The sequence below is a fragment of the Puma concolor genome, chromosome B3 (genome assembly GCF_028749965.1).
Source record: "Puma concolor isolate L17-30 chromosome B3, mPumCon1.1.hap2, whole genome shotgun sequence".
NCBI lineage: Eukaryota > Metazoa > Chordata > Mammalia > Carnivora > Felidae > Puma > Puma concolor.
In genome coordinates, this window is record NC_141672.1 from 13,242,444 (window position 1) to 13,255,739 (window position 13,296).

The 13,296-nt window shown below is 39.5% G+C and overlaps 1 protein-coding gene across 5 annotated transcripts in view; it reads left to right on the top strand.

The window, feature by feature from the left end:
• Positions 1–13,296, top strand: part of TRIP11 (thyroid hormone receptor interactor 11) — a 62,788-nt gene that overhangs the window by 27,106 nt on the left and 22,386 nt on the right. For 4 of the 5 annotated variants that reach the window (XM_025919078.2, XM_025919077.2, XM_086708977.1 and 1 more), the window contains 5 exons: positions 1,639–1,851; positions 2,384–5,401; positions 6,283–6,423; positions 7,674–7,867; positions 11,800–11,963. In XM_025919078.2, coding sequence (XP_025774863.2) covers positions 1,639–1,851; positions 2,384–5,401; positions 6,283–6,423; positions 7,674–7,867; positions 11,800–11,963 — 3,730 coding nt within the window. The remainder of the gene's footprint in view (positions 1–1,638; positions 1,852–2,383; positions 5,402–6,282; positions 6,424–7,673; positions 7,868–11,799; positions 11,964–13,296) is intronic. The other variant, XM_086708979.1, reaches the window with a different exon arrangement.

The window sequence follows — 13,296 nt, forward strand, 5'->3', positions numbered from 1 at the left end:
GGGTTCGCTCTCTCTCTGTCTCTGCCCCTACCCACTGGCTCTTGCACTCGTTCTCTCTCCCCCCCCCCAAATAAATAAATAAGTAAATAAACAAAGAAACAAACTTTAAGTTAAAAAAATTTTTTTTTTTAATTGCTAAGAAAGAAAAAAAGAATGCCAAATGTAACTGCAAGGCTGTGTATGTTCATAACGTCTACCTGAAAAAACTTTTTGTGGTTCTCCTGATTGACATATAAATCTAGAAAGACAAGAGAATGCTATTTTCATCAACTATAGTTCAGAATAAACTTTTGAATTGGAAGAGAAATGGGAATCATGAGGCAGCTGTTCTAGTCTAGTTTTCGCTGAACTCCTGGTAAGGTATGTATAGTCTATTTGTAGAATTTTGAGATTCTTACTTTAAAGTAGATTCCATAAAAGTTTTATTTTTCTTGGGTGCCTAGGTGGCTCATTGGGTTAAGCGTCTAGCTCTTGATTTTGGCTCAGGTCACGAACTCACAGGGTTCATGAGTTTGGGCTTAGGTCACGAACTCACGGGGTTCGTGAGTTTGAGCTCAGGTCATGAACTCACGGGGTTCATGAGTTTGGGCCCTGCGTCAGACTCCATGCTGACAGTACAGAGTCTTCTTGGGATTCTCTGTCCCTCTCTGTCTTCTCCTCCCCTGCTTGTTCTCGCTCTCTCAAAATAAATAAGTAAACCTTAAAAAAAAGAAGTTTGAGTTTTCTCTATCAATGAAAGAAGATTCTAAAGTTGTTGTACCACAGATATCATAATCTAAGGTTGAAAGTGTTGAAGCGAAGAGAACTGTTCTACTTCTGGAGTTTGGAAGAAAAGCATTAAATACCAGTAGAACAGAACATAAGATATAGTTTAAAAATTATAGATAGATCTTTAGGGATGTTAGGCTTGCAAGAGGGGAACCTAGTCTGTGTTCAAGATAGATGGGAAAAGAAGGAAGGAGTCTAATTTCTTGGATGATACAAAAGTTTCATGTTCTGACAGGACCCCTTAATAAGGGAAATTCCTTTTATGAGGGAAAAGAAGCCTTTTGTGTTCTAATTAGAGAGGACAAACTTTAGAACGAATGAGCATTGAATTTTATAGATGTTTATGTAGTTTGTGGCTATTGGTGATTGGCCGCTAGGGGAAGGAAGTGCAGAGGCCCAGAAGATGTGGGACGTTTTAAAAACTGTGTGTGGTGGGAGGGAAGGAGCAGACAGAAGAGAAGACAGCAGTGGGGGGTGGAGTCAGGAAGGCTCCCAAATGGGAAAGTTTTTGGGTAAAGAGGAAGCCGGAACTGGAAACTTAAACAGCCATTCCATCTTGTCCGATGTTATTTCTGATCTTATAGAAATGTTGGCCTGAAGGTGCACATAAAATTGCGCATGAGGGAAGTCTGGTTTGTTGAATTTTCTATATCATTGCTGAAGTGTTATTCAGTAATGTTTCTGACACAGGCGTCTGGGAATAGATTCCCAAGGGGTGTGTGTGTGTGTGTGTGTGTGCGTGTGTGTGCGCGTGTATGTAGATAGGTAGATATATAGACATAGATATAGATGCATAGATAGAAGTAATCTTTTGGTGTTTTCTTCCAACTGACAGTGTATGTTGTTTTTTTTCCCTTCTTGTCGTTTAAGGAAGAACTTCAGGCATCACTTCTAAAATTGAACAATGAATATGAAGTAATTAAAAGTACAGCTGGAAGAGACATGGATTTGGATTCCACATTACACACTTTAAGGCTGACTTTGGAGGCAAAAGAACAGGAACTGAGTCAGAGTCTTACCGAGAAGGAAACACTGCTAGCTGAGCTTGAGGAATTAGACAGACAGAACCAAGAAGCCACACAGGTACATGATGTTAGAAACAACGTGGCAGCACATTGTTCTCAGTAGACTGAACACTGGGGCAACAGGCAAAAGCGATGGGTGTGATTTAAATTTGTGATTTAATCGGTATTTTGCTTCATTGATAATCTAGTCATAGCGGTTGGCAAACTTTCTGGAAAGGGTTAGATAGTGAATATTTTTGGTGTTGCAGGCCATTTAGTGCTCTCGGTCGTGCTCCACTCTGCCCTTGTGGTATGTAAACAATGAATGTGGCTGTGTTTCAGTAAGACTTGATTTACAAAACCAGGTGACAGGCCTGATTTGGGCCCTGGGCTGTAGTTTATTGACTCCTGCTTCAGTGTTTTACGAGTTGAAGATGAACGACATATACCATTTACCTTTGTTGAGATTTTTTTAAAAAGTATTGTTTTAAGAAGGATTAGAAATATCTGAAGATTATTCTTCTATTATTTATGACATTTTACAAAATTTTCTTTAGGTGACCAAAATGAGAGAATGCCGTAACGTTACCATGCAAATTATTTTTTTTCAGCACGTGATTCTGATGAAAGATCAGCTATCAAAACAACAAAATGAGGAAGACAACATCATTAGTAAACTGAAAAAAGATCTAAATGATGAAAAAAAGAGAGTCCATCAACTTGAAGTTGATAAAAGGAACATGACTAAAGAGTTGGATGTGCAGAAAGAAAAGTTAGTTCAAAGTGAACTGGTCCTGAATGATCTGCACTTAGCCAAGCAGAAGCTTGAGGATAAAGTAGAAGATTTAGTAGATCAGCTAAATAAATCACAAAAAAGTAATTTAAATATGCAGAAGGAGAACTTTGGACTTAAGGAGCATATTAAACAAAACGAGGAAGAGCTTTCCAGAGTCAGGGATGAGTTAACTCAATCTCTAAATCGAGACTCTGGCAGTGATTTTAAGGTTGACTTACTTAAAGAAAGGGAAGCCGAAGTCAGAAGCTTAAAGCAAAGTCTTTCAGAAATAGAGCAGCTCAATGACAATTTAAACAAAGTTGCCTTTGATCTCAAAATGGAAAATGAAAAGTTGGCTTTAGCGTGTGAGGATGTAAGACGTCAGTTGGAGGAATCCATTGCTGGTAGCAATCAGATTTCTCTGGAAAGAAACACTATTGTGGAGGTTCTAAAAATGGAAAAAGGACAGTTAGAAGCAGAATTGAGTCGGGCTGAAGAGAGGCGGTTGGAAGAAGCCAATAAGTATGAGCAGATGATTAAAGAACTATCAAAGGCACGTGATGTGAGTACCTCTGCTTTACAGCTGGAACAGCAGCAGTTGAAACTCAGTCAAGAGAAAGACTTTGAAATAGCAGAACTCAAAAAGAACCTTGAACAGATGGATACTGATTGTAAGGAAACGAAGGCAATTTTGTCATCTAGTCTAGAAGAGCGGAAGCAATTGACACAGCTTCTAAGCGAGAAGGAAATTTTTATTGAAAAACTTAAAGAAAGAGGTTCAGAGCTTCAGGAGGAATTAGATAAACATACTGAGGCCTTAAGAAAAAATGAAGTTTTAAAGCAAACCATAGAGGAAAAAGACAGAAGCCTTGGGTCCATGAAAGAAGAAAACAATCATCTGAAAGAGGAACTGGAACGACTCCGGGACCAGCAGAGTCGAGCTGCACCTGTGGCGGAGCCTAAGCCCCTCGATAGCGTCACAGAGCTCGAGTCGGAAGTGTTGCAGCTGAATGTGATAAAGGGTAATCTCGAGGAGGAAATAAAACATCATCAAAAGGTAATTGAAGATCAAAACCAGAGTAAACTGCAGCTGCTTCAGTCTTTAGAGGAACAGAAGAAGGAACTGGATGAGTTTAAATGCCAGCACGAGCAAATGACTGTCACACACACCCAGCTCTTTTTGGAGAAAGATGAGGAGATTAGGAATTTGCACAAAACAATTGAACACATCAAAACCCAGTTGCATGAAGAAAGGCAGGATGTTCAAACAGAGAATTCTGATCTGTTTCAAGAAACAAAAGTACGGAGCCTCAATATAGAAAATGGCGGCGAAAAGCATGATTTATCTAAAGCTGAAACGGAGAGATTAGTGAAAGGGATAAAAGAACGAGAATTGGAGATTAAGCTCCTAAATGAAAAGAACATATCCTTAACGAAACAGATCGATCAGCTGTCCAAAGATGAGGTGGGGAAGCTAACGCAGATCATCCAGCAGAAGGACGTGGAGATACAAGCTCTTCACGCTAGAATTTCTTCGGCTTCCTACGCCCAGGATGTCGTTTACCTTCAGCAGCAGCTGCAGGCCTATGCTATGGAGCGGGAACAAGTATTAGCTGTTTTGAGCGAGAAGACCAGGGAAAATAGCCAGCTGAAAACAGAATACCACAAAATGATGGATATAGTTGCTGCCAAAGAAGCAGCTCTTGTGAAGCTGCAAGATGAAAATAAAAAATTGGCCGCTCGATCTGAAGGTGGTGGTCAAGATATGTTCAGAGAAACCGTGCAGAATTTATCACGTATCATTCGAGAAAAAGACATTGAAATAGATGCCTTGAGTCAGAAATGCCAGACCCTGTTGACGGTTTTACAAACATCCAGCACTGGTAACGAGGTCGGAGGTGTCAATAGTAACCAGTTCGAGGAGCTCCTACAGGAACGGGACAAATTGAAACAGCAAGTAAAGAAAATGGAAGAGTGGAAACAGCAGGTGATGACCACGGTTCAGAATATGCAGCACGAGTCCGCCCAACTTCAGGAAGAACTGCATCAGCTTCAGGCACAAGTTTTGGTTGACAGCGATAATAATTCTAAGTTACAAGTGGACTACACTGGCCTGATCCAGAGTTACGAACAGAATGAAACCAAACTCAAAAGTTTTGGGCAGGAATTAGCACAAGTTCAGCACAGCATAGGGCAGCTTTGCAACACCAAAGATCTTCTTTTAGGGAAACTTGATATTATTTCGCCTCAGCTGTCCTCGGGATCATCGCTCTCTTCCCAGTCAGCAGAGTCTCTTCGAACAGTCAAGCCCGACCCATCGAGCGAGGCTTCTACAAGAGAGCTGGAAGAACTAAGAAAATCACTGCAGGAAAAAGATGCGACAATCAAAACGCTCCAGGAAAATAATCACAGGTTGTCCGATTCGATTGCTGCCTCCTCAGAGCTGGAAAGAAAAGAACACGAACAGACCGATTCAGAAATTAAGCAGCTAAAGGAGAAACAAGATGTTTTACAAAAGTCCCTTAAGGAGAAAGACCTCTTAATCAAAGCCAAAAGCGATCAGTTACTTTCATTGAATGAAAATTTCACTAACAAAGTGAATGAAAATGAACTTTTGAGGCAGGCGGTAACAAACCTGAAGGAGCGGATACTGATTTTAGAAATGGACATTTGTAAACTGAAAGAGGAAAATGAAAAAATAGTAGAAACAACCAGGGAAAAGGAAATGGAATATCAAGCATTACAGGAGACTAATATGAAGTTCTCCATGATGCTTCGAGAAAAAGAGTTTGAGTGCCATTCAATGAAGGAAAAGGCTCTTGCTTTTGAGCAGCTACTGAAAGAAAAAGAGCAGGTGTGTTGGGGATGGAGTTTTGTAGGAGAGAATTGGGGGGGAGGGGGGGTTCCAGCGGGTCAATTGGCTTCATTGATAATTGCCTTTGAAGGGGAATGTGAAGTTGTTGATTGAGAAATACTCATCTCAAGCTCTTGTGATTCGTTCTAAATGAGTTTTTCTCACAGGTACCTGGAGGGTTTCTCCCCCAAATTACTGTGTCTCTCCAAATATGTTTTAGCAACAGGTGAATTTAAGTAGGAAAAAAAAGAGCTTAGTAGCAATTAATAATTTTCTTCCGAAAACAGAACTGTGGAAATGACTTTCCCATCTCTTCACCGCCAGTGACTCGTGCTTTCTCTAGTGACGGGTGTGTGTGCCCAGTGAATGAGCATACGCGCACACACTCATCCTCTCTTGAGGGATTTTGGGATCTGGGAACACTTTGTTGTTCACGGGGTAAATTTGAAGAGATTGTGTCTTTTGAATTCTTTTAAAAACATTTCTGATAAACTTCTTCTTTCAGAATACCTTGATTATTTGAGAAGTTGCAAAGATAGTAGAGTCCCGTATGTCTCAAACCCGGTTTCCCGTATTTGTTAACATCTTGAGTTACCATGATACATTTGTAACAACTAAGTAACCAATATTGATGTAGTATTACCGACTAAAGTTCATACTTCATTAGAATTTTTTTCCCAAAGTCTTTTTTCTCTTCATGATGCCACCCAGGCACCCCATTATGTCTAGAGTCACGCCTCCTCAGGCCCCTCTAGACGGTGACAGTTTCTCAGACTCTGTTTTTTGATGACCTTGACATGGTTAACTGTATTTCAGAATTATTTAATGAAGAAAATGTCTCTGTATTTTTCTTAAAGTGAAAGTTACTTTCTTTCCAAAAGGGCAAGACTGGGGAGTTAAATCAGCTTTTAAATGCAGTTAAGTCGATGCAAGAGAAGACAGTTAAGTTTCAACAGGAGAGAGACCAGGTCATGTTGGCCCTGAAGCAGAAACAAATGGAAAACACTGCTTTACAGAACGAGGTATGCTTTCTCTTTAAGGAAACCGTGATTTAAGCAATAAGCTTAATAACTTTTAAGAAAAGCAGCTAAAACAGCATGATTTATCAATTAAAATTAATTTCTCTCTTAGATGATTTCTTTTCTAAGTCTTCCTCTGATGTGCTATGGTCTGATTTTGATCTCCCGGAGTGCATTTTATTTCAGTTTCCAAAAGTGAAAACCATGGCATATCTTGGATATAAAATAAAATTTTCCCATTGGTGCAACCACTGTGGAAAACAGTACGGAGGTTCCTCAAAAAGCTAAAAATAGAAATACCATACGATCCAGTAGTCCACTACTGGTTATTTACCCAAAGAAAATGAAAACACAAATTCAGAAAAGATACATGCACCCTTATGTTTATTGCAGCATTATTTACAACAGCCAAGGTACGGAAACAGCCCTAGTGTGTCCACCGATAGATGAGTGGATAAAGAAAATGTGATACAACACACACACACACACACACACACACACACACACACAGAGTTGAATATTACCCATAAAAAGGAATGTGATCTTGATATTTGCAACAATGTGGATGGACCTAGAGAGTATAATGATAAGAGAAATAGGTCAGATGCAGAAAAGAAAGTACCATGTGATTTCACTTATGTAGAATCAAAAAAACAAAGCAGTGAAACAGTCATAAATATGGGAAACAAACTGGTGGTTTTTAGAGGGGAGGGACGAATTAGGTGAAGTGGATTAAGAGGTAAAATTTTCTAGTTGTAAATAAATCACAGGGATGTAAAATACATCATAGGGAGTATTGTCAATAATATTGTAATGTATGGTGTCAGATAAGTACACTTACGGTGAGCAGAGTAGAATGTAGAGTTGTTGAATCGCTGTATTATACACTTGAAACTAGTATAACATTGTTAAATACACTTCAGTGTAAAAAAATTAAAAATTTCTCACCCAAAAGGTATGTAAAAATGAGATTTTTACTGAAAAGGTGATCTGTCACAAAGAACCCAGTACTTTGCACAATTCCATTTCCATTATAGCCACAGGGGATGAGATCTTAACAAAGTAAAACTTCCAGATGAGTATTCAAGGTGAATTTAGACTTTTTTCTAATACAAATACATCTTACAGTATGAGAAATTAGTATATAATTGATAGACTTCAGTAATAGGCAGAAGATCTGATAACAAAGTGGCTTGTAGAGGGGAAAGGGGAACATTTTATAGAAGAAAAATAAAGACCTGTCCTCTGCCTAGGTTCAACATTTACGCGACAAAGAATTACGCTTAAACCAGGAGCTAGAGAGATTGCGTAACCATCTTTTAGAATCAGAGGATTCTTACACCCGTGAAGCTTTGGCTGCAGAAGATAGAGAGGCCAAACTGAGAAAAAAAGTCACAGTATTGGAGGAAAAGCTAGTTTCATCTTCTAATGCGATGGAAAATGCAAGGTAACTTTTCCCCTTCATAGCACTCACGTTAACTGAACACTTCTTGAGCGTCAGGATTAGTAAGCATTTTCCCTAGCTTACTTAATTTTGTTCGTACAGAGTCATTATCTCCATTTTACAGATGAAGATACAGAGGGTAGAGAGGTTTAGTGACCTGCCCAAGGTCAGGCTCAGAGTATGTGTGTGGGTTTTACACTAAGGTGTGGAACTCTTGACCGTATCTGGCATTCAGACAGCTCTCTCTGAATCTTTCTTTCCCCCTTTTTTTAAAAAAAAAAAAAAAAAACAGAAAACCAAAACATTTTATTTTTTTTATCATGATAAGTGTCCTAGCTCTCTCTGAATCTAACTATTGAGATAATTGCCTCTCATCATTTTAGGAGTTTAGACTTAAATTCTGACTGATTTTAATTAGCTTTGTCAGGCTCCCAAAGAACTAATTTGATTCGTGTGATTTTATTCTTAATCAAATGATCTAAGGTTGAGCAGGTTTTGGATATTAGAAGGGAGAGTGAAAGAAGTAGCAGGGTGAAGAAGTAGGTCAGTATGAATTAACTCTTGGTTTGTTAGAAATTTTCAGTTACTAGGTCCCTCCGTACTTCTGTTTTTATCCAAAATTTTATTTTTGCTAGGATGCCGTTTATTATAAAAGGTTTTAACTCAGAAGCTGCCAGGTGGAAGAGATCTGTAGGGTAAGGCCTGGTTTCTCTTGGGAGAGACCTTCTAGCTCTCTCCCAACAAGCACCTCTCTCCACATCTCCCACCGCTCATCAGCCCTCTCTTTGTGAGTTTTTACGGAGGCCTCATTACATCCGCATGATTGATTCCCTGCTTAACATATTTTAAAATGTTCTGTCTCTCAATGAGGTGTGGTTTTTTTTGTGTGGTTTGTTTTTTTTTTTTTTTCCTGCTTATTACCAAAACATATTTTCCACTTCAGGGAAATTTCATAAACCAAAAAGATCATAAAGTCACTGTCCCACCCACCCAGAGATCATCCTTTTTTTATGCTTTCGCATGCTTCTTGTACACGTGTGTACATATTATATATGTATTTTTAAAACAAAGTTGAGATCATACTATTCATACTGTTTTGTAACCTTTGCACTTAATAATATGAGTTAAACCTTGTTTCACAAAGCACATGTTTCTGCAATACCATTTTATGGCTACATCGTATACCATTATTTGGATTTTCCATAATTTCTTTAATCCAGTCATTTATTATTGGACACTTAGAAATGTTTCAACTTTTCAAAATTACTAACAGTGCTGCCATGATATCCCAAGATAGGTATTTTTGTGTTAATGACAAATGAGTTCCTTAGCATAAATTTTGAGAACTGGCAGTTCTGGTTCAAAGGGCGTTTTTAAAATTTTTGAGATGTACTGGCAAATAATCTTCCAGAAAATCATGTCCGTGTATATTTCCATTAGCGGTAAATACATCTTTCTTTCTTTCTTTTTTTTTGTTTTTTGTTTTTTGTTTTTTTTACTGTGTATGATGCTGAGGGAGATCTAAGGAGATCACAGATTACCTCTGTCTGCGAAGAGATTGTAGGCCAGTAGAGGCAACACTTTGAGACGAACTCCCCACCTTTGCAGGGAATACTATTGTACCTTTAGTTTCAGAAGGACTTACTTCAGATGAGAACTAAAACAATGAATGAACATTTGTGCATGTGTTTCACATTGGCAGAAATGGGAAAACATCCTCAGACTATAAAATTGATAATCTTCGAATTTTCGGGCCCTTATTTTTCTCTAATTAAAATAGTTTTGAGGGCATGTGGGTGGCTCAGTCAGTTAAGTGTCTGGCTCTTGATTTCGGCTCAGGTCATGACCTCACAGGTTGTAAAATTAAGTTCCCCCCATCGGGCTCTGCACTGGGCATGGAGCCTGCTTAGGATTGTCTCTCCCTCAGGGCTCCTGGGTGGCTAAGTCGGTTAAGCATCTGACTTCAGCTCAGGTCACGATCTCATGGTTTGTAAGTTCGGGACCCATGTCGGGTTCTGTGCTGACAGCTCAGAGCCTGGAACCTGCTTCGGATTCTGTCTCCCTGTCTCTCTCTGCCTCTCCCCTACTCACGCACGCACATACATGCGTTCTCTCTCTCTCTCTCTTTCTCTCAAAAATAAATATTAAAAAAAAAGTTCCTGAATGTTTAAAAAAAAAAAAAAAGATTCTCTCTCCCTCTGCTGCTTGTGCACGTGCACGCTGTCTCTGGGCTCTCTGCCACCTTAGCCTAATTTCGCACTGTCATCTCCATGCAGCCAAAGTGTCTTAGTCCTTTAGTTAGGGCTACTGTTTTCCTGTTTCTTCTGCTTTTTCGTTTCCTGTTCCTCCACCTGAAGAGTGGGCCTGATTCCTAACACTTCTGTTAATCCCACCTCTTCAAATAGCATTTCCTTCATGGAAAATGCTTCATTTAGCATCCCACTCCTCCAATACAAAACCAAACCCTGGTGTGATGTTTTTCTTTTCAATCGGCATAGTGCTTCGTTTGAGTCTTTGGTAGCACGCTTCTATTTTACTTTAGGGTACAGGTCATTGTTGACCCATCTTCTGTCTTCACCCATCCAGTGGAATGTAAGGTCACTGGGAGTAAGGAAGATGCCCTTTATTTTGTACCTTCCCGCAGCACATGTTCTTACATGTAGTTTAATAGATGTTCAGTAGTACTTGTTGAATGAGTGACTCAGATCTATAAACCAGATTGTAGTATTTTGAGCCCTTACCTAACTATAGTAACACCTGGTATTTATTAACTTTTTGAGTGACATCATGGCTCATCTCATCCTTAAAATCACTGTTGAGTGATATGCTAACCAGCAACGTTGCATAAAGTCCGGGAACATCTGAGGGCAGAGTTCAGTCTCCTAATTATTAATTTACTACTCTTCCCACAAGAGGGTGCTGTTGTGTAAAGTTTCTTCAAAGTGAGCTGCCCCTTAGTGGGCTCTAAGGGACTGCTCTTGAATAAGAATTTATTAACTGGATATTAAAAACCCAGGAAAGGCTATTGCAGTGTTTTGTTTTTGTTTTTGTTTTTTTTGTAATCATTATACGTCAAGGAAGTACATCAATGACCTAAGCCTGGGTAGGTGCTACATAAATCTCTTCAGAATCTCCGATTGATTATTTGTGGCAGGGGTAGGAGTTGTTTTATTTAACGTAAGGAGAAAGAAAGACGATAGTAAAGGGAATTAACTCGTAATCAGAAAATTTTGTCAATGGGATAGCCTTTGGGAAGTTGTGAGTTCACCATAAGTGCAAGTGTCAAAAGCCAAGGAGGTGTCAGAATCCATTGCTTGTTGGGTTGGAAGCTGGACAAAATAACTTCCAAGGCCCCCTGCAACTTACAATTTTATGGTAAATTACATCTTAGAGTTTTAGCCTGGAAACATGAAAGTTGCAGGCTATTTGTAAATTCTTATTATGCTGGTGTTTCTTGTTTAGTCCAGCTTATTTGTAAACTTTTATTATACTGACGCTTCTTGTTTAGTCCAGCTTCTAATCTTTAAAATGACTGCCATTTGTTCAAAGTCATTTTCATGGGAAGAATGAGTGAATTAACAAAACAGGGAGAACAAAGATCAGAGGGACTCTTCGAGTTTCTTTGAAATCTAACATGAGTTTAATGCAATAAGATGTAAGGAGGGTCAGATTCATAGAGACAAAGTGGAATGATCGTTGCTGGGAGTGGAGAGTTACTGTTTAACGGATGTGGAGTGTCCCCTGGGGAAATGAAGTTCTAGAGATGGTGGTGGTGATGGTTGCCTAACAGTGCGAATATACTTAGTGCCACTGAACTGCACATTTAAAAATGGTTAAAATGGAGGCACTTGGGTGGCTCGGTTGGAAGTAGGGAAGATGTTTTGTGTGGTTAAAGTAAACAGAAACAACTTGACTTGCATTCTTTTTGTTTGAAGCCATCAAGCCAGTTTGCAGGTAGAGTCCTTGCAGGAGCAGCTGAATGTGGTCTCCAAGCAAAGGGACGAAACCTCCCTGCAGCTGTCCGTCTCTCGGGAGCAAGTGAAGCAGTACGCTCTGTCGCTCTCCAACCTGCAGATGGTGCTAGAGCATTTCCAGCAAGGTGAGTTGTGCGGTCAGGCTTTCAGTGAAGATAAATTATTGTAGTTCCTGGGAATTTGGGCTTATTTTGGTGCTATTTTAAAATAGGCATGGGGAAGTCTTTGAAAGGTTACCCACTTGTAGGAGGAAAAAATAAGTAGCCGTCAACAAGTCAATGTAGACTTTTTACGGTTAGGCCTGGAGAACATGAACTCCATATGGTAATTATTAAAAACATGTTTTGGTATCATATGATCCGTGAAGGTGAGAGTTGGGGAAGGATGAAGTCACATAGAAAGGATGATCATGTGCTGAAGAAAGGATCACTAGAAACAATGCTTAAGCTTTGAAATACTGGTCAGAGGTTAAATATGCTTCAGAGAATCATTGGGAATCACTGTCCTTTGAATATTGATTAGCTTGTTCTCAGTCATTCATCTCGACTTTGAGGTAACTACAGTTTCTTGTCCGGGTGGAAAATACTTTTCTGGAGACACGGTAGCTATGACCAGAGAGCAGTTTTATGCTGATAACCGAATATGCTTTTTCATATCTACCCACCATCCTCAAATGTACCTCCTTTAGGTCCTTCATTGTACCCATCCGTTTGTTTATTCATACATTCAGCAGTGATTGGCAGTGAATTAACTGCTAGTGAGGGGCAGGTGATTAGGGGATATGAGGCTTATGAAGTAACAGGGGTTATAATTTTGTGCCTAAGTACACCTTTAAATTCATACATATGTAGATCTTCAGGCTTACTCATGGTTGAAATCTTGAATTTTATTTTTTTATTTAAAAAAAAATTTTTTTTTAACATTTATTTATTTTTGAGAGACAGAGAGAACGAGCAGGGGAAGAACAGAGAGAGAGGGAGACACAGAATCCGAAGCAGGCTCCAGGCTCTGAGCTGTCAGCACAGAGCCCGATGCGGGGCTCGAACCCACGAACTGTGAGATCACGACCTGAGCTGAAGTCAGTTGCTTAACCCACTGAGCCACCCAGGCGCCCCGAAATCTTGAATTCTAAAATAAGAAGTATCTAGGCCGGCTATACCTAACTAGAATGGACATGTGTACAGAGTTACATGGCCATAGAGAAGGCTTTGCCAAGGAGAAGATATTTGAGTGGCGTTCTGAAAAGAGGGAAGAGTTTGCATGATGGACAAAGTGGAGAAGGATTTATGGCAGAGTAAAAACTAGGGCATGTATAATTTTCTTGTTGAGACATTTGAACTGTTTTTGTTGAACTGTTAAAATTGCAAGTGGTTTGGGGGCACCTGGGTGGCTCAGTCGGTTAATCGTTTGCCTTCAGCTCTGGTCATGATGTCACGGTTCATGAGTTCAAGCCTCGCA